The following is a 21,371-nucleotide window of genomic DNA, read 5'->3' on the forward strand; positions in this document are numbered from 1 at the left end:
AAACACTCCACGCAACAAAAAGCAGCATTTGAACTGGAAAAAAAAGAATATATAGACGCTTTCTTGCTAATATAAATGCTGATAGACTGATTGAACTGACCCCCAGTGCATCGAGATCAAATGGAGTTGCCATGAAACGAGGTCTTAACTTTAGAAAATGTAAGCCCTCGACGATAACACAAGTGAGCTGCACAAGCATACGCATCCTTCGATGAAAGCAACTACTCAAAGATCAATAACGTCATGACGCAAAACCTGGGAACGCTTCCTTGAATAATCCATTTGTGAGCACGAAAGCCTCCAGTAGAAGGATTTGTATGATGAAAGCTTTCTATACAAAACTCGCTTATAGACGAATAACAGGAACATAACCATCCGCTTTTGAAAACAGTCTTCTTACAATGTCAAGTGGGGTATAAATAGTTCAAGCCCTTATGATTTAAATGAGTCTTATACAGTACATGAAAGTTTGTTTAGTGCATGAATTCAGCAGAACACAATTACTGAGGAAGATGAATAAAAAACGTAATAACACAATTTTTCAGAGTGGAAATTAGCTGTTAAGTTAACACACGGCAAAGAGTTGATTTGCACATTCAGTAGGATCATTAATTTGTAGTCGTGCTTGTATTCACCTGAGCGATGTCCAGTATTCACTCCACATTAGTTAACCATTCTGTAGAACATAACGGTCTGGCTACACCACACTATCATTCTGCTATAAGGTGGGAAAATTGATTGTATTTCTTTAAATCAATCACAGTTCCTAAGGGAAGGATATGCCTATGGTGTTCTTTTAAAATAGTGGTAGATGGAATTGTTTTGGTGGAACATTTACCCCATAACATCTCTAAAAAAAAAAAAAACCTCGCAGGGTTTCCAACATCAACTGACAAAGATTATACTTTGTGGTCAGAATGTCCAAAGGTACACCATTCGGTTTTCAGATGTTTGGGGGGGTCAAACAGAAGGAGTTAAGGATGCCAAGTTTTTACTAATTACCTGACTGATAATCGGTAGTGTTGTCAATCAATAATCAGTCACAGTCATGTGACATAAGCCTCTTTATTGCCTTACATCACGTGACAGGGCCACGACAATGACGTAAATTACCAGCCACTATGCAAAAATGACACCATCTTGGCATACTTCAGTTTCAAACTGATAGTAGTTTGAGGTAGCAGAAATGTAGGATAGGTGTGAACATTGACCAGTCGCAGTGCTTTTTTTGACTGCCTGTAGAGCCAGTTCGGTTAATCAACCAGAATGCCAGTTAGGAAAATTGGGATATCATGCATGGAAGATGGGGATGCTATTCCAGACACTGTGGGGTTGGAATGGATCAGCTTACAATGTGGAAAAGGACACAACTTGTAGGGCACAAAGGGGATATATTGTATATATCTTTCCAACTACCTCCTCAGGTAGCTACAGTGCTAAACAGTAAGAGTCATACCCAGATACTACAACTCACATACAGTACTTTCTGACACACACGTCCTTCATCTTCTGCCCAACTGGTTAATACAATTTTAATCGGTTAAATTAACAGAAATTCATCAAGCAACAAATAATTGTTAACATCCATTGAAAGAATTACAGAGATTTCCCAGAAAAAAAGGGAAAACAGAAATAGAACATATTCTGTTGCAATAACCACCATAAAAGTTTAACTGCAAGTCTGAGTGTTGAGCTGGGATGACGCAGTCTCACCATGCTTCCATTTTACCTCCTTCCCAGGTTTTAGGTAACTGGGAAGGAGAACTTTTCTAAATGCAGTTGTACAGTAGAAGTCATTCCAACAATGACTTCATACTCAGCTGGGAGCAGCGAGGCCACACAAGCGACCATGTGATAATAATTTTACACTCTGACCCCTGAGTTATCCGCTCAAGTGTCCTTGAACATGGAACTTGAATCCCGGCAGACTTCAGGAGCGCTGTCCTGTGGCTGCACCTCAACTCTGACCTCCCTGTAGGAAGGAGAGTACAGTGAGACTTTACTGCCCCGAACACATCACAAGAGTCTGCAGAAACGGCACCAACAAAGAACACCACAGCTCTATTAAGGTATTTTTGAACATACTCGCCTGGCGACACGGTCAACTTGGTGCAAACAGAGAAAAGAGAGCTGTTCACAGGAAAAATCCAACACCGGGGACACCAGTTTTGCTCTACACTTTTACACACACCTACAATTAAATGATGCATGAATACGAGAGTAGATAATTACAGGCATTTGATTAAATGTTAACCTGCAGCTTAAACCACCACTAGATTCAGACGTAGAGCGTAGTTCTAATTAAGCTGCATGACTGAAAGGCAGATTAAATGGGCAAAACTTTATCCACTTGTGCCAAAGTATTAGATTTTACCACATTTAGCAACACACAGCAATCTAATAGCGCAAGAGGAAGAAGCTCAGCTACCAAAATTCCCTTCATCTCACCTGAAAAGTGAGAAACAAGCAAATATGTTCGGTCTTTGAATATTCTGATAACAGCTGATATATATTTTGATATCATCACGTAGTGCTGCGGGCCATGCAGTCATTTTTTAAACAAACTGAGGAACAACAAAAAATTTATACTTTTTGATTCTTTACTACAGTTTCTTTAAGCATGTTAACCCAAGAAACATTTCAAATTACCCTTTACCTATCAAATAAAGTAGACAAAATCAGTTAGTGGCCATTTTTTTTACTGTCTAATATTTTGTCTGTCCTTGTTACTTCAATGAGAGGGAGGCCAAATAGCAGAAACACGTCTCTGTGTGATGCAATACAGCTCAACAGCCCCATAAACTGCATCTTCCAACCATAAAGTTACATCAGAACACCATAACCTTCACAAAGGTGGGATTTATTGCAAGACTGCTGTATTAGTTTCCTCTAGATGTACACTGGTGCTGCTTAATGATCTTGTTCAGACATCAACAACGCCATCTCTTAGATTAATATATGAAATCTCATTCTCTGCTGGCCACGCAAATCACATTAAATATATCCTTCCATCCCCATTATTTGTGTGGAGTCTCAAAGGATCACACGCATGTATTTTGTCACAAGGTTATACTACATTAGAATCATGGAAGAAATTTTGTTTTTGTGGGTGAATACTGGAGAGAATCTGTGACTCTGTAGCTTAATGTGAAGGCGGCGTCTTCAGATATTACACAGACATTAGTCACACTTTACTGTGCAGCACGGAAACGAGGAAATCAATGGAACGCTCTGACAAGCAGCTCGTGTAAACATCCTCACTGGTGTGATGCCTTACTCTGCTTATTGGCTAAAAATCACATTATGTGCATGTAAATGGAGTCTCATTCTCCCAACTGTAAAGCTGAGGATGCAGAGCAAGACTGTTGCACCATCTGTTTTCAAAATCTTGTTGGTGGAGGGAAGGTTGGATGAACACGAGCGGTTTTCTGCATCATGCGCTCACCGTTACTCATCCGGAATCTACTGTTGGCCAGGAGCCAGTGAAGGAACTGGAGGTGCAAACACCGTTTAAAGGACAAAATAACTCAGTGCCGCTTGAAAGAGAAAATGGTTTTCTCCTTACTGGCTTCTATACTTGAGGAAAGTTCGGGACACAGGTCAGCAGGCTTCTGGTCACTCAACACTAGAGGTGTGACAGAGTGTGTTTTAATCTCAAACTGTTCAGTGAGGTAGAAAGTTAAAAAGTTTGCTATGCATTGTGATCCAAACTATTTACTGTCATAATACACTACCAGTCAGAAGTTTGGACACACCTTCTCATTCAATGTTTTTTCTTACTACTTTCTACATTGTAGATTCTCACTGAAGGCATCGAAACTATGAAGCAAGACATATGGAATTATGTAGCAAACAAACAATTGTGAAATAACTCTAAATGTGCTTTATATTGTGGATTCCTCAGAATAGCCACCCTTTGCTTTGATTACTGCTTTACACACTTGTGGCATTCTTTCAAAAAACTTAATGAGGCAGTCACCTGAAACGATTTTCACTTCACAGGTGTGTCTCATCAAGGTTCATTTGTGGAATTTCTTGTCTTCATAATGGGGTTGGGTCCATCAGTTGTGTTGTATAGAAGTCAGGTTGGTCCACAGTTGACAGCTCTATTTGACAACTGTTAGAATCCAAGAACCAATCAGCTAAGGAAAGAGAAACGACCATCATCCATCATTACTTTAAGAACTAGACTAGATGACCTGGCCTCCACAGTCACCTGACCTAAACCCAATCCAGATGGTTTGGGATGAGATGGACCTCAGAATGAAGGCAGAAGGACCAACAAGTGCTCAGTATCTCTGGAACTCCTTCAAGACTGTTGGAAAACCATTTCAGGTTCTACCTCATGAAGCTCATCCAGAGAATGCCAAGAGTGTGCAAGTGTGCAATCTAAAATATAAAACATGTTTTGCCTTATTTCACACTTTTTTGTTTACTACATAACTCCATGTGCTCATTCATAGTGCTAACCCTTGATGCCTTCAGTGGGAATCTACAATGTAAATAGTCATGAAAATAAAGAAAATGCATCAAATGAGAAGGTGTGTCCAAAGTTTTGACTGGTAGTATATATTTATGTCAACATACTTGTGCTCCTGGAACAAACATTTTGGGGCTCCATTTGAAACATTTTGACAGTGCACCAGATGTTTGTCAAACAGCTTAAGTTACCACTGAAAGCTCACTGTACCACTTGTAATAAATAAATACAACCGACACTACATGTTTTATTCGCCTTCTTGCAGCCATAATCTGCACCTCATGCACTTCTGCTGCACAGAACAACTGACCGGCTACCGTGTGGATCTCGCACTGAATGTATGAATTTAACTCCTGTCCACTAACAAATTCAATAAAGTTTTATCAAGCTACTTGGAGTGTCCTTAGTGTTGACACAAAGGGAGAAAGATGGTGTTACTCTGTGCAGCTTTTAAATCTGAAATTACTATAATTATGCTGGTTTGATGGTTAAATTTTGTTTATAGTCTCTGTCATGTCTATTTATTTACATCTAGTTTCTTGCAGCATTTAAGTGCCTGAATTGTTAGAGAATTATAGGCATTTAGAGAGACTTTTCTTAAAAAAAAATTTTTTAGTTTGCTTTTCATTGCTATAGCAAGAAATTTTTTTTAAAAAATGCCTCAAACAAACCTGCAAACTCTGTGTACAATCACACCTCTACAAAACAAACTTAATATTTACACCACTGCAACCACCATAGTGGAAGCGGCTGCACTAAATGCTTCACAATGAGTAAGACGTCTGGCAATGCTGCATTATTAGGCCCAAAGGTAAAAACTAAGCTAACGTGATGAATAATGATGAAAAATGAGATGACTGTGATGAGGAGCATTTAGTTGTCTTCTAATGAGTTTGGAAGGATGAAAAAATGACACTGCTATTTAATGAAAAAGACATAAAGAAAAAAGGTACCTTGAGTGTTCGGCGTTTACTCCTCCTGAAAATGTGAGACTTAACAAAAAGAAACAACTCGGTTAAAAAGCAAGCCTGTAGTGCTCCATACGATAAGTCCACAGTTCAACAACACTTCATTTTGAGACATTTCAGTAAATCAGCTATTCATTACCAAAAAAAACAGTAACGCATTTGAATGTGTTGTGTTAAATGTCAGTTTTAAGGGGTGCTGTTAAAATTTCTGTTGGTGGAGAACACAAGTGCAAATAGTGGAAAAAGCCAGACTGGAGTCTTGAGTGTGTGTTTCATTTTTCTTGAAAAATGCATGTTGGGGTGCGTTAGCTGCAGAAAGTAATAATTTATTGATTGGTAAGACTAAAATCAACAACATAAATTATATATTTGGTTTATTTAGGATTCAATACAAAACTAAAAATAATGTTTTCTCTTCAAAATAAATGGTTCCCTGCAAAGCCTTTTAGCAATCAAGTTCTTGCATTCCGTACGCCGTTGCTTTGTCAATAATGGTATTAACTGTACACTGTGATTATATTCTACCGACCAACAAGAAAAAAGCAAGTTCATTTCTTGATAATATCCTTTATCACACTGTGCTGCTGCAGTCGTAGTTTCAGAAAATCACAGCCCAAATGAGCTGCATACACCTGATGCTAAGAATGCTACAAGCTCATAGGAGACAAGAAACCTGAAATTTTGTCGTCATGATGCCGTTACCATGCCAACCAGTTACCCAAAAGTCAATGCTCCTGTTCACTATATAGTCCTGCAAAATCATAACCTCCCAGAAAGCTATATTGTTGTTTTTGAACTTGGTGTTTACATGGACTAAATAGGCAACACGTTAATAAGTGAGCTTTGAGTTGCACCCTTCTTAGACATGAAAGTAGCATCGATCAACAACTGGCAAGAAAGAGAGATGTTTCCAAAAGTTTAAACTATTATTACTCCGCCAAAGAACAGAGGAGTTGTGTGACAATCGGCGTACGTCTGTCTGTTAGCAACATTACTCAAAAACGGACTAACGGATTTGGATGAAAATTTCAGAGAAGGTCAGAAATGACACAAGGACCAAGTGATTCAATTTTGGCAGTGATGCAACTTATAGTCTGGATCCACAGATATGTTTAAGATGTCTGTATCATTGCCAGATAGCGGCATTGTAACCATGACAACAAGTGAACACTACATCAGCTGCCTGCTGACGATCACATGATTGCGATCCTACTATAAATCCACTGCTATGGACTTATCGGGACTTACCCATGGGAAATGATACAAGGAGCAATTGATTAAATTGTGGGGGTGTTTCTGAGTCCCATCAATTCCTGCCGCCTGCTACATATTTAGGTCACGCAATTCGGTATCCGTACATAATGTACACATGCATAACACACACCTGTGTTCAGCGCAAGGTCATTTTGTTTGTGGGTACATCTATATTAAATGGCCACATTCTATGGTGCTGTGAATTTTTTCAAGATTTCAGCCGTCGGAAATGATAGAACGACTGAGCTCCCTTGGCGGAGTACTGCGCTCTCTGAGTGTTTTTCTTCTTTCAATATGTTTTTACAAACTATCTTGTGTTTAGTAAACATGTTTAGGAGTCCATGAGTTTCCCACGTGTAATGGATGCCTGCTTCATAGTATGTTAATTACTTCACGGTACTCTTTGTGCAGCACCAAAAGAGACGACGTACACAAAAATATATATACTTCACAACTTGCATGTTGCCAGTTTTATCATCAGATATGGAAGCAATGACATGTTTTAATGTTTCATGTCATTTTAAAAGGAAGCATTAAATTTTGATATAGTTCAGGCTCCTGATGGGATTTGTTAGAAAGTGCCAACATGCAGTCTTTTCATTAAGACCCATTGGACTCAAAGTGTCCCTCGCTCCCTGCAGCATTCATGTTTTATGCTCAAAACCAATCGGCTCTTTCATGAGTGTTTGGAGACACACCCGACTTGTATTATAGATACTGTGTTGTTCACAGAGGCTAAATTTTGAAGTCAGATGGAGCAAATTAATATGCGAGACCCTAAAGTATGTGTTTACATCCTTGTGTGTCATTCTGTGTGAATGTATGTGCATTTGCCTGCAGATCTACATGCACATCGCACTGCTTTCTGTGAGGAAGCAGAAAAACATGCCTATTTACAAGTCAAAGTAAACACATGATCAAAGTGGCAGCAGCAGAAACACTGTTGAAGAGCTCTAGTGGCTCTGGGAGCATTTAGCTCTGCAACTTTTAAGACCACAAGATGTTTTCAGTTATGCTCCATTAGTACTGAAAGGAGTGTTTGGACCGATAAGGTGCTGCATTTAAGTTCACTAGCTGGTTACCAAGTATTTCTCCATTTTGGTTTGTAATTTTACATTATGATACTGTACACCATCACCATCTACAACCTGAGAGACTACCCAGAAATAAAAGAGAAAAGGATTTCTTTTTAGAATAAAAAAAAACAATGGCTTATTCTGTGTGTCCACATAGTGTTAATGTTAATGCCTAATGGAACCCAGCTGTCATCTAAAGAATATTAAAAGCACATCGTGACACAAAGCAGCTCTTCCATTTGGAAACTCAAGACATAAGCCTGTTTCCACTGCTTTACTAGGGTGAGGTATAAAATCAGTTTTTCGCTCTTATTCGGGTGAACCAATCCTTTAATATCCTGCACATGACATGTTTCCACAGTTTATTCTACAAATGTAACAAGAACCGACACTGCAGTACCAAGCCGACGCCAAAACATGACAGTACTTGTTTGGTTATGGTACAGAAATTACAGAGTGTACTATAGATGCTGTAGATACTGGCCAATAAAAATATGAGGAATGCCAGCATCAAGTGCAACTGCAGCAACAAGTCTGCTGTGTTGTTAAAAAGCAACAAACTGAGTTATGTAGGGACGTATTTTGTGTTGGATGATCAGCGACAACTTAGACAATCACAAACCGGAATGCAAACGGTGTCATGGAGCATTTGGAATGAACAGAGGAAACATCGCAATCTATGCAGCTCAAAGACAAACAGAACAGAATTAAAGGTCACCTTGTCACTAAAATGCCCAGATCATGAAATTTCACTGTCACTGTTGGTGAATTGCTTCAGCTCTATCTGTTGTAGCAATGCTCCACACACAACATGCACAAAGGCTGATGTTATTATCTCGTGTCCTTACAATCCAGTCTGTCAAAATACAATGTTGGGCATATTGTATTTGGTATCAAGAGCAGAGTCACAAATGTACTTTTTAACCCAGGATTAACCTGAAACAGAGTCTGGAAAACAATAATTAACAATGATTAAAGATATGGACCTTAATGGGTAATAAAAGAGATAGAACTGTGCAAGATTAAGAAAATAGAGAAGAAGAACGATGTAGCTGGATCAGTTGTTCTTCATCTACATGTCTGTGTAGATTCTCAGTCATCCGGTCATGCTATCACATGTAATGCATATTGGTTCCAAATATCTGTTATCAGCCTTTCCAATACTAATAATCGCCATCTGTCTCGGCCCTAAAAAGTCAAATATATCAGTTGATCCCTACATTTAATACAATATTTTCTCCTCAATCATTCACCTTTTCTTCTACAGTTGTGTTAAATCCCTAAACAGCAAAACTAAGCAAGATAGATGGCTTATTTTCAATTGAGTGGCCTAAAACAAAAAAAAAAAGCACATCTGCAATTTGAGCTTAAAGCTCTGCGGCGCTCACAGTCTGTCTGTCTGTTTGTTCTCTGACTCACTCACTCCCTGACCTCTGTGAGGCTCTATTAAGTGTCATCCCATTAATCAGCGGCGAACCTGCACTCTGCTGGTGCTCCTGCTGACTCTCAGCTGGATCAAGGATAGGCCAAGATCCTGCTGGCAGACAAACCCGCAGAGAGACAGACTGAGTGAAGGACTGATGTGCCACAGGCCAACACACAAAGCCTAAAACACCCTCTGGCGAACAAACTGCCCGGTCTCTTACCCTACAGCAACATTTGCTGAGGGCAGCTTAAAGCAATAAACAAATACAAGTGACGCTGGCTCTAAGTAGCTTAAAGCAATTAACATGCAGTACCTGCTGGATGAATTCAAATAAAATTATGCACTTTTTAATGTTTAATGGAAAGTGCTGGGATTCAGTCTTGAGGCTTCAAATCCAACCAACAATGGCTGTAAGTAGCTTTAAACAATTAGCAAGCAAGCAACAAATACTGTACAAAATTCTAGTTTTAAACTAAATAAAAATGTAGCTCTCAAGTCTTCCAACGACGACACAAAATTAGAAGTAAGGTTGAGGTATCTGTGAATATTAGGGCTGAACTGAGCTACTTTTAGTGTGATTTACTGGACGTAAATTCCAGGTATAAGAAAACAACCACGACAACCTTTAAGCTAGAAACATGCCACACTGAAAAACACAAGTTTTGCAGAGGAGTTGGATCGTGCAGTACGTCAGCCCTGCTAGGTTTTGCCTTTGAATCAGCCACTTGAATGACATTGCTCGCCTCCCTGCGTGCAAATGTTGTGCACAAACAATCCCGCCGTTACTTTTTTCAGGGCACACACTCAGAGCTCTGCCCGAGACAGCTGGTCTGAAGAAATAAAAACAGCCAATGGTTTTCTTCCCCTACATCAGAATGATACTGAGGTGCTGCTTTAGTGCTGAAGAATGGTTTGTGGGACCGAGCTTTTTTTTTTTTTTATTTTTACAACCACTAAAAGGCAGAAAGACTTGACAATTGTGCTCTCCAGTTGTGTTTGCTAAATTACTAACATCTGACAACTTATTTTTATTAATTGAAGTAATATTTGTGTCCGTATGATTAATCTTAGTCCAACATTCTCCCTCTTTACACTCTGGTTTGGTCTCCACCAGCTCCAGAAAAGAAAAAAATCTAACAATTTTGCAGCTATAAGCCCCTCTTTCTTTAATGACTAGTGTCCAACTCGTTCTTTTGTTTTGTTCTGGGCAAATACGAGTTAATTAATACATCCTGTGTAATTCTCTTCATGGTAAGTCAACTTAAACACACTGCACCACGTATCAGAGAGTAAATAATTACACACTATATTATCTTGGGTTTTCCAGCGGTACAATAAGTATATATAATTTCAGGAGACGTGTAATGAAGCAGAAACATGAAGGGAGACGTCGCATTAATGGATGTGTACATTAAATATAGGCTGCAAAGTTCCACTCCGCTCTAAGCAGCAACTGTCACCGACATGGCAGGCTCTTTCTACCCTCCTCTATTGCATTTTAGTCTGTTCCTATCCCAAAATCCTTCCTCTTTCATCTTGATATTGAACTTCCCTCCACCAAACCACCATCCCACCCCCGACCTCTGCTTGCTACTTTTATCTTCCCATTCTCCTCTTTCTGCTCTGCTTTCTCCTCTTTTCCTCCTACCCTCCTCTCCACTCAGCTGTTGTATTCCCTTCGCTGTCTTTCTTCGTCTGTCCTTCCTGTCTGTCTCGTTTCGTTTCACTTTCTTCCTTGCTGGCTGGCATTTCCTCCCCCACTAACCCTCAACCAATCTCTCTCAATTTATTCTTTGTGTGCTGCTACCACCTCCCTCTGCACTCTTTTCCTCCCTTCAATTTATATAGGTCCACTTCTCTTTTTTGTAAAACTCGCCTCTCCTGGATGTTTTCTCTACATCTTAGTCTATGCCTTTTTGTCGGTTTTTCTGTACAAAACAGCCCGTTTTTGAAAGCTGACAGGGTCACTGATGTGTTGATACTCTCGTCAGCCTCAGGCTCTTGACACGTCAAACCTCCTGTATCATTTTTCTCATATGTTCAGATGAAGCCGACTTCATCGCTTTTCGAGTGGAAACTGGGTCACTGCATCAGCACAAACAGAGGTATTGGTCAGAGAACAAAGTGTACAAAAAAGCCCCCCCCCCAAAAAAAACCCCTCTGTGATGCCAGAATGACTGCAGTGAATGGCAATACAAATCTGAGGATTTTCTTAGGTTCTCTTGTTTGGAGACCCTTTTTACCTGCTGTGGAGTTGCATGTAATTGTCTCGCTGTTATGAACAAGAAAATATATCTTTATACCCACGGAGAATTTGTCTGCGTCTCCCGTCTCACTGTGAGTCTTCCTTTTTTTTTTACTGCATTTTTAAAAGGGAAGTGTTCACGTTCATAAATGTTGACTGAAGCGTCCCAGATCCTTGGAATAAAATCTGATGTAACGTCACATCAGATGCGCTGTAGGACCTCTCCCCGACACGTACATCTTTCTGTCTGCTTCTTCATTACAACTCCCTCCCCTCTGTTTTTGTTCCAGTTCTCTCTCTTGAACCCAGCGCTGTCAGCACAATGGCAGTCATTAGTGGAATTACTTTGGGTTTCATCGCGCAGCCTTCACCCTTGTATAAATACTCCCACTGCTGGTATCAAAGGAGAAACTGTCGTCATACCAGCAGAGCAGAGAGTGAGTCAAAAGGGCCTGGTTAGAATGGGGGAGGACCAGTTACATGAAAATGGCCTAATATGCTTTAGTTAATGAGTTTCTGTCAGAGCACACAGGCACATCGCTAACATGTTTTCACACGGTTCTTCCCATCTACTGTTTTAAAACACTGATGAGGCAAAATGCACAGACTTATTGTTCTTGTAGTGAGCGAGTGTTCTTCTTGGCGCGCCGAGTCTCTTGATGAGCTGTCAAAATTCTGGGAAACAGCAAAATCAGAGCCACTTATGGCAAACTCACAAAACTCTTCATTGCTGTACTTTTTTTTCTATTTTCATTCGGTAGAAGTGATAGTATTCCTCATTGCATTGCACGGTAGAATCAGTCTTTTCCTCTACAGCATTTCTATTTTGCTCCATGGTAAAACAACTCATCCTATATTTAAAAAAGGGATAATCAAAACTGAACTGCACATGATCATTCTTAACAACTTAAGGCACATATTGACTCAGTACTGACCTCAATGCTTCCTTCGTACCAAGGCACAGATTGCCAGGTTATGTTGGAGCACATTCCTTAATCGAATTGAAAGATTTGAATCCTAGTTTAGCCAATCTTAGACTATGTTTACACAAAATATCACATTTGACAGGAGGTGTCTGGTATCAGTTTTTTTTGCCACTAACACTCAATTCACACCATGATCAGCCCACTGTGTGGATGAGTAGCAGGAGGGTGCAACCAGTGCAACACTTTCAATGTCTATCAGAAAAGAAATGTGTCTGATAGCCAGAATTTCACACCACCCTCAAGGGTTTCCTTCAGGAAGAACAGCATGCATTTGATTTTTGACAGCAAGTCATAAGAATGTTGCTGTAAACCATGCCATTAGCAATGGAAATTTTGGGATTGTCTTGGCACTAGTATAGAGAATGATACTATGTCCTATTTATGTGAAGATGTCTTTCATTTTGCCTCCATTTTCCAAACTGTCAAGTGTTTTTAACCTTGTTTACCATGCAAACGTGATGTTTAGTGGAATGCCAGAAGACCTACACTAACGTTGAAAAGTTTGGGGTCACCCAGACAATTTCATGTTTTCCATGAAAACTCACACTTTTATTCATGTGCTAACATAACTGCACAAGGCTTTTCTAACCATCAATTAGCCTTTCAACACCATTAGCTAACACAATGCAGCATTAGAACACAGGAGTGATGGTTGCTGGAAATGTTCCTCTGTACCTCTATGGAGATATTCCATTAAAAATCAGCTGTTTCCAGATAGAATAGTCATTTACCACATTACCAATGTCTACACTGGATTTCTGATTGATTTAATGTTATATTAATTGAAAGCAAATACTTCTCTTTCAAAAATAAGGACATTTCTAACTGATCCTAAACTTTTGAATAGTAGTCTAAGTGAAATCAGCAGTCAACTTCAAAAATACAAATTCCGACTTCCAAGGTTTAATATGCAACAAACTTAAATAACCAATCCTGACAAGTTCCAGTATGGTGCTTTCTACATCATTTCTGGTTCGAACACGTATGGCCAAATTACCAAAATGGTAAAATTTGCCATTGCGTAAGGTAGTTTTACAATGTCTGAGCAGAGTCACAGGTGAGCTGGTGTGCTCGAACTGCCGCAAGAAGGGGATAGTAGACCTAAGCAGGGCAAAGAAGGGAGTTGCATCTAAGCGTTTTAAAGAAAAAGGTACTTCTTTCATGGAAGAAACCTCTAAATGTGTAATTTTGATGCAGAAACTGGATTTTAGGAGTTTAATGAATGCAAGGAAAGGGAGTTTAGGCGAGCAACACGTTTTAAAGTTGATGCATCAAAAAGCTGATTCATTCAGTTCATAAATAGCTTTCCTCTCAGTGCCATCCCAAAATGCTCTTCATCTTTTATTCAGCAAGGTTCGCTTTCCATGGAACGAAAACGACTACGGTGTCAAGATGCATCTGGGAAATCTAGCCTCGAGCACATTTACATAAAGTTGGTAATTACAGTTTTGGTTACTTTCCATCACAAAAATACTAAGGCAGACTTAAGCTGACTGCTGTGATCAAAACGCTCATCTATTGCTATTTGTACACTTCAATGTGCAAACCAGTGCTGCCAGGTTATTAATGAAATGTACCATTATGTACCCCATAACTGTCCGCCTTCTCTTCCCTAATCTTCATCTGAATCCAAAGCTGTCAAAAGAAGCAACAAGTTACAAAATGTGTAGGTGTCTTAACTTTTTGTTCACAAAAAAAAAAAAAAAAAAAACACAGCTAGGAGTCGCGGATCTGGAAAAGTTACCACTATATTCCTTACAAGCCTTGAAAAAAACTGAATTTAAAGAAGTGGGTTTACAGGATTGACAGTGCTGTGTTAAGAAGAGACAGACTAATTTATCAGAGTCAACTGGAATGCGTCAGGTGTGGACATAATTGCACAGAGCTGTTCATGGGACTAACCATCTGTGAACCCGGAATTGATTCTGTTCTGCAGGGAAAAGCCGACGACTATCACTCCACTCTGCACATGTTTTGGTTCAGATGAGCACAGAAAAGTGGGACTGATCACAGACGAGCCCTATTTCAGTGTGCGAGGGGGAAAAAATGAGGAGATAGAGTGAGAAAAGAGTGGGGAGCAGCTCTAAAATGAAACAATATTTAACTCAATTTTCGTAGTAAAAAGATTGAAAATGAATGCGTGGCGGTCACCGCTGACATAAATAAATCTCCGTATGATAAACACTGATCTGAGAACTTGAGACTGGTTTTTAAAGTGTCAGACACTTTTGTGGACATATTGGTAATCGCCAGTTGTTGGACTGTCAGTGATCATTTGGAAAAAGTTAACATATAACCAAAACCTAGCCTGCACCTTGTTTACAAAATCCCCTAATAGTCAAGTTAAATCTTACCCTATCCAATCTATCTAATACAGTACAGTGAGTTATTCAAGTTGGAAATGACAGTATACAGGGAAAAAAAAGTCATAGTCCACAGCAGGGGTCAAACATGCGACCCGTGGGCCAAAACCGGTCCATCAGAGGGTCCGATTTGCCCTGCTAGAACACTCTCTAAAGTGTAAAAATTACACAGAGGACAGTAACTGCAAACTGTAAATTAGTAAAACTATAAATTTAAAATAATTTGTAGACCATGACAAATTGTTTTGATCATAAATCAATACACTAGATTGCTCATTCTTCTTTTGTCATTTTGCGTCTCATTTTGTAATATTTTGTCTTGTTTTTGTTGTTTTTTGTCTGACTTTTGTCGTTTTGATCATAAAGTCAAATACTAGATCCTTCAATTCCAGATAGCTGTGACTAAATGTTTTGTGCATTTGTAGACACTCTGTGATCTGGAAGTTGTAATGTGTAAATGATAAACTGAGGCTGAACGTTGTTGAAATTAAACTTTTCTTCAGAAATTTCAGATTGTTCTTAATGTTTTGTAAAAAAAATAATTCTTTAAATGTGAACATTTTCAGAATGTACTTTTATGCACTAAAACAAAGGAAAAATTTGGAGATGTAGTTATTTATAGGTTATTATGCTGTGATTTTACTGGTCCGGCCCAACTGACATCAACTTGGGCTGAATGTGGAACCTGAACTGAAGTTTGAAACCCCCGCTCTCTACCATGCATTCAGGCAATATGGTTATATTTTCTAATATTGTATTATGGTCATCTAACATCTTATTTTTATTGAGGATAGTGCTTTCGCAGTTCATCAGTCCTTGTGTTTTTGAGTGAGGGGGTACAGCTGCATTAATCTAAGCGATAATGTATAAAAAGCACAATGCAGTAATGAATAACGGATCAGTTGGAAGTTAAAAGCTGCTCGAGTGCCGACAAAAATCAGCGCCACACTATGTTTTGTTTTTTGATTTTTGGATAACATGAGAAACCAGCTGCTGCGCCAGAGAAATGTCACTGCAATCAAAGATGCTCGAGTGTTTCGAGCACTTCTTGTGTCGCCATAATCACAAAAGAACTAAATCTGCGAGACAGAAACTTGTTGGCAGTCTAACCACTTGCAAAACTGGGCCTTTACGCCACGCGAAATGAGCCACCCTGGATTGTAGCGTTTCTCGAGTCGCCACTTCAAAGCCGCTTCACTCGTCAAAGTTAATCTCAACCACGACTATCAAGCAAAATGCGGTCTCCTTTGTTTGTCCTTTAGATATTATCTTTATGTCATCGTTTTGTTATTCTGCTTTGCCATGCACAAAATTGGCTACTTAAGTGACGGCTCGTATCGCGGCTGCTTTTAAAGTATATTTGTGAGTTGTAAACTTAAAATGCTGAGCACATGCTAGTATGAATTACGGGCATAAGGTATTTTCATGCCTCAGCACTCATAATACATCAGCACCTCCCAAGCACACTGCCACTTGGGATTATGTGTAAATAAGGACTATTCAGTGTTTACAAAAGCAACAAGCTGCCAAGACTGTAAAATTGCAATAATTCCGATATACACTACCAGTCAAAATGTTTGGACACCTTCTCATTCAATGGTTTTTATTTAATTATTTTATACATTGTAGATTAACACCGAAGACATCAAAACTATAAAACAATAAATGTGGAATTATTTTGTAAACAAAAAAGTGTTAATCTTCAGTATTAATCTACAATGTAGAAAATAATACAACTAAATAAAAAGCATTGATGAGAAGGTGTGTCCAGACTTTTGACTGGTAGTGTATAATATTACTAGTAGGGCTGAAATGATTCCTCCAGTTATATAACAGGGGGGAAAAAATGACTATAATATCCAAATTAGAAATCTGTATTTGCTTGGAGATAAATTTCTAGAAGTGAAAAAACAAAGTTAACATTCTAAATTTAAAAAAGAAGAATTATTGACAAGCAGCTGGGATATTAAATGCAAGTTCCAATGTGGTCTCTTTCATTTTAAATTTGCAAACAATTTTTAGTTTTGATTTTCGCTTGAATGCAGAAATGCTACATTTTCAAAGAAAAGAAAGTCGTCAGCGGTTTCTAAATCAAAGAAGATGTTGCGAGCTGTGTTCACATTTGCAGGCGGTGACAGAAGCACAGCGAAGTGACGAGTGAACTGTACTCGACCTTGTTTACCTATATGGGGAGCTAGTTTAATGTGCTCTCAGGAGTGTGAATGTGTGGAACATCAATAAAGCAGGATTGCATGTTCTCTCCTTGTAAGAGGTATTTATGATTAATGAGGCCCATATGTGACGGTGCCATGCTTTACTATCTATACTGCATGATTAACATCTCCAGGAATAACTCACTGTATATTGTTAACATCACTTAAAATCAGCTTTTGTACAAGTTCGAACAATATTAGAGGTGATGTCATTGTCCTCTGCTGTAAGTATGAAGCTCCAGCAGCATGTTAGCTTAGCTTAGCATAAAGAGCTGCTAACTGAAGCTAAGAGTCCAAAGGAAAAACAATCCTCGGGGATCCCAATGAGGTTTCTTCACCATTTTGGACATTTTTTATTAATGTTGGACAAGTTTCACGTCATTATTTTGGACAAAGCTTGAGTCATTTTCAACCATTTTTGAATCATTCTGGATGGATTGTTATTAATTCTGTGGCAGGTTGTGAGTCATTTTGATCCATGTTCAGGGACTGTGGACAATTTTAGGTCATTTTGTACAAATTCTACATCGCTTTCAACAATTTTTGACTAGTTTTGGTCAAACTCACCAGAGTCAGTTATTGACTCTCCTAGTCTTCTTGTCCCAGTTAGCAAATGCACTGTTAAAATAAAAACTAAGAGCATCCGTTATATCCATAGTAAACGTATTCCAAATGTGGGCTTAAATGATACGTTATATTCTGTTTATTTGGAGTTTGAAGATATTTAGCTGCACGAGTAGGATTGGTTTTCTTCTTCTGCTCTCTGACAGAGAGCAGTTAGATATTTTATCTACGAAGAATTAAAAGTGTCCATTTTTAATTAAACTGAAAATATTGTCAAGTAAAATATTCTAAAATCTGAATAGCTCCTTAATTTTGGAGGGGTTGGATTTAGTTAACTGAAGCACCATAGATTATTTCATTAGTCTTTATGCACTTTAAATTTTAGGGTGTTGATTTTGCTGCAGACTAACAGGTCTAAAACACAAATGAAGATATAAAAGGAAAAACATTAAAGATATGCAATAAAGACACATGCTGCTTTCTGGATTGATTTTATTTTAACTTGTTCTGTCTTTCAGTGTCATGCAGAATTTTTAGGAGCTTGTGTGACGCCAATCCTGGGCAATAAAATGTTTTCATTTCATTAACAGCAACAGGAAATTGATGATTTAATTTTAGCACATCAGGTGCAACCCGCCATCAAAAATTATAATAAAAATGCAAAATTTAGTTACAAGAACAAACCTCAAAGCTGTATAAAAGGTGAGATCATTCATTTATTCTTTCATGTTTTTATTTATTTGTGTAAATGTATGCATTTGTATGTGGTTAATGTTGTGGTAGTGATAAAATTATTACCTGTGTACCTTGGTGAATAGGTTTAAGTGGTTAAATTCAAATTAAATCTTTGATTTTGCTGTTTTTTGTTAAAAACAGGGCATTTAAAAAATGTATCTGAAAACAGAAGTGAAATATATTATTGCTTAACTGTGTTGGAATTGCAGTAGTGTCTGTTTAACTACAAATATATTACATTTGGAATATATGTTGCACGACATACGCATAAAATATGGGTTGGTGCACGTCTCTTCTGGGTTTTTTGTACATTTTTCCATATGTATACAATACAGGAATACTGTGATAAGCTGCATGTGCCTCTGAGCTGTGTATGACATGCTCTCATTAGGATTCGCATGTGTCATATGCCTTTGGGAACCAAAAGTAGCAGAAGCATTAGCCTACTTTCCTAGCATTAGTCGAAACCAACAAATTAACACGAGTGCGGCTCCTCGGCTGCATTAAATCAAACTCCAGCGAGACGGTGAACTGAACACAACCCTTTACCCCGTTCACCCTCCAGCGCAGCTTCACTTTTCTAGACAGTCTGGTCTGGTTCTCAGAAGCCCTCTTCGATATGTTCTGGTTTCCAAGACAATGTGTGACGTGCAATTGGTTTCATTGAATGTCTGTAGAATTCCAGTTCACAGGATGAAAACTCTGTAATCCGTTTCCAAGTGGCACAGATGGGATTGGCTCATTGACCTTGTTACTTGTACTAGTCGCACTTTGCCCACACAGTGTACAATCCCCATTCGTTGAGCTTCAGCCTATTGCATAACGCTCTTGGTGAGGTTGGTGTGGACAGTGGATCAGAGACAAATGTTTCTGCACCTTTTCATTTGCTTGTGCAGTAGCTTCAAATCTATCATTTCTACTGCATATGTATTTGATTATATTGACATATTTTGTGGTGATACTGTCTTGTAGAAACATTTCAACCCATTTCTTGGAAACTGTACCATTAATGTACCATTATATCCATCCTTGGTGAGATTTCATCTTGAATTTTCAAGTTCAGTATGAATTAAAATGCATAGAAAAAAAGATGAGAAGAGCTCCTGAACTACTCTCAGGTCTGAAAAGGATGTCATAAGTGGAGAGATTAAAGAAATGTATAATTGCATACTTTAGTATACAGGAGACTTGACTGAGGTCTATAAGCTGATTCAAAGAACATATAACATCATAGCTGAGGCTATTATCCACTTTTATAATAAGTGTGATTTAGGAGAGAACTCCATAAAATTATTCCCATTGTAGAGGATGTACTGCTGGCTCCTTCAGTTAATTCTTCCACAAACAGACTGGATAAAACATGTCAATAAAGGATATCCTGTATAACTATAAAGCTGATTTGTAAATATTTGTATAATATGTTGTGGTATTGTTTTGTTGAATTGTTTGTTGTAGTTTGCAGAACGTACATCCTGCATCAGAAAACAGTGACACTGATTCTGCAGTGTTTGTATTCGCAGGGAGATCTGTTGCATCAAAACAAGTTGTTATAATCCCTCGCTAAGCCGCATCAACAAATGACAAGAGCGCATTTGATTATAGCCAAAAGCAGCTGTGTTACTTTGCAAGCCAAGTTACAGCATGGATTAGTACGACCGCCAAAACATTATAAAATAAATAACAAATGAGCGAGGAAAACATCAACGGAAAATCCTCCAACATCCAGCGGAGCATTGAAAAGACAACAGAGGATATAAATTGGTTATGGTCACTATTGCAAACAATGGATTAACACGTCACTGAGCAAATGCTACTCAATGCTACTACACAGCTATTCTTTGTGTCGAACTAAGATTTAAAAAACATAATAAATCTTATTGTGTTTGAGTCTACAGATTGTGTTTTACCACTTTTAAAACTAGTTCATACACATCACAACTGTTGGCGTTTTCCCATTTACTGGTGTACAAGTACCAAAGTCAACACTGTCATTAGGACTGCTGTTGTTCCATTCTCAGAAAAACTGAGGACAATCCTGCACGACTAGTGCTAGATTGATGGAAGCGGAGACAAGAGTTTCACTGTGACATTTCCTCTGCAGAACATGAGTGAAAAATGAAAAACTATCATCCCCGAAAATCCCAGAAAATAATTGAAAAAGCCCATCTTATCTCAGGCTCCTGCTGCAGATATCTGGGGAAGATGTATTTTTTTGGGAAACCTAGAGGGGAACATGGTGTACAAATGTGTGTTTGCACAGTAGGATGTTTTTATGTGTACTATTTTTGGGACATATAGTAGGAGCAGTGCTCAGAAAGGGCAGAGGATATGAGAATGTTCAGTTGATTTAAAGTTTAGCCCACCGATTAATCATTTTCATGTACGTCTAAGTTGTATGAAATTCAGTTCAGCATGTGTGGATATGTCGCTCGTGTCTTATTATTTCTTACCTTTTCCATCTCGCTGCTCTTCCTCTTGCGTGCAGAGCGGGTGATTTTGACGGTGACGGCGCTCTCCTCTCCCTGCCGCCGCAGAGCCACGCGGTTCGGCTGCAGAGGGCTGAAGGAGATCTCCAGCTCCGGCCGAGGGAAGCGGCTAGTCCTGCCGTTTTCTGTGGAAATCTCAGAGGAGTCCAGCACTGACGGACAGCCAGTCGAACTCTGTGGGACCACACATGATAATCAGGTTGAGGGCTTATTTTACTGTCACTCGGGAGGAATGTATCTGGGTCTGGAGATAAAGGTGAGTCTGCCTGTTGGTATAAAAGTTTGTCATCGTATTCACACCTGTCGACCTGCTGCTGAGCAGGATGGTATCCCACATAGGTTCAAGGTGACAAGGGTACAATTATTACTGACAGAATTCTGTATGTCTTATAAATGCAACTTTAAAAAAAAGAGTAAATTGAAATCTTGCAATATAAAGTCCAAAACATATAACACTCATCACAATTGAGCGGAAAAAACTGTTGACAGGAGAAGAAACAAGAGAAGCACTCAGAGAGGGCAGTACTCCACCGAGGCTGCTCGTTCCCCCATATGTCAGAAATGCAGTATTTGTT

The 21,371-nt window shown here is 38.8% G+C and overlaps 1 protein-coding gene across 3 annotated transcripts in view; it reads right to left on the minus strand.

Moving 5' to 3' along the window:
* Positions 1-21,371, minus strand: part of kif20ba (kinesin family member 20Ba) — a 72,397-nt gene that overhangs the window by 16,195 nt on the left and 34,831 nt on the right. For 2 of the 3 annotated variants that reach the window (XM_035946615.2, XM_035946614.2), the window contains exons 31-32: positions 20,761-20,970; positions 5,434-5,472 (exon numbers count right to left, since the gene is read on the minus strand). In XM_035946615.2, the coding sequence (XP_035802508.2) occupies positions 5,434-5,472; positions 20,761-20,970 (249 nt within the window). The remainder of the gene's footprint in view (positions 1-5,433; positions 5,473-20,760; positions 20,971-21,371) is intronic. The other variant, XM_023266756.3, reaches the window with a different exon arrangement.

Source organism: Amphiprion ocellaris, chromosome 16 (genome assembly GCF_022539595.1).
Source record: "Amphiprion ocellaris isolate individual 3 ecotype Okinawa chromosome 16, ASM2253959v1, whole genome shotgun sequence".
NCBI classification, from domain to species: Eukaryota; Metazoa; Chordata; class Actinopteri; family Pomacentridae; genus Amphiprion; species Amphiprion ocellaris.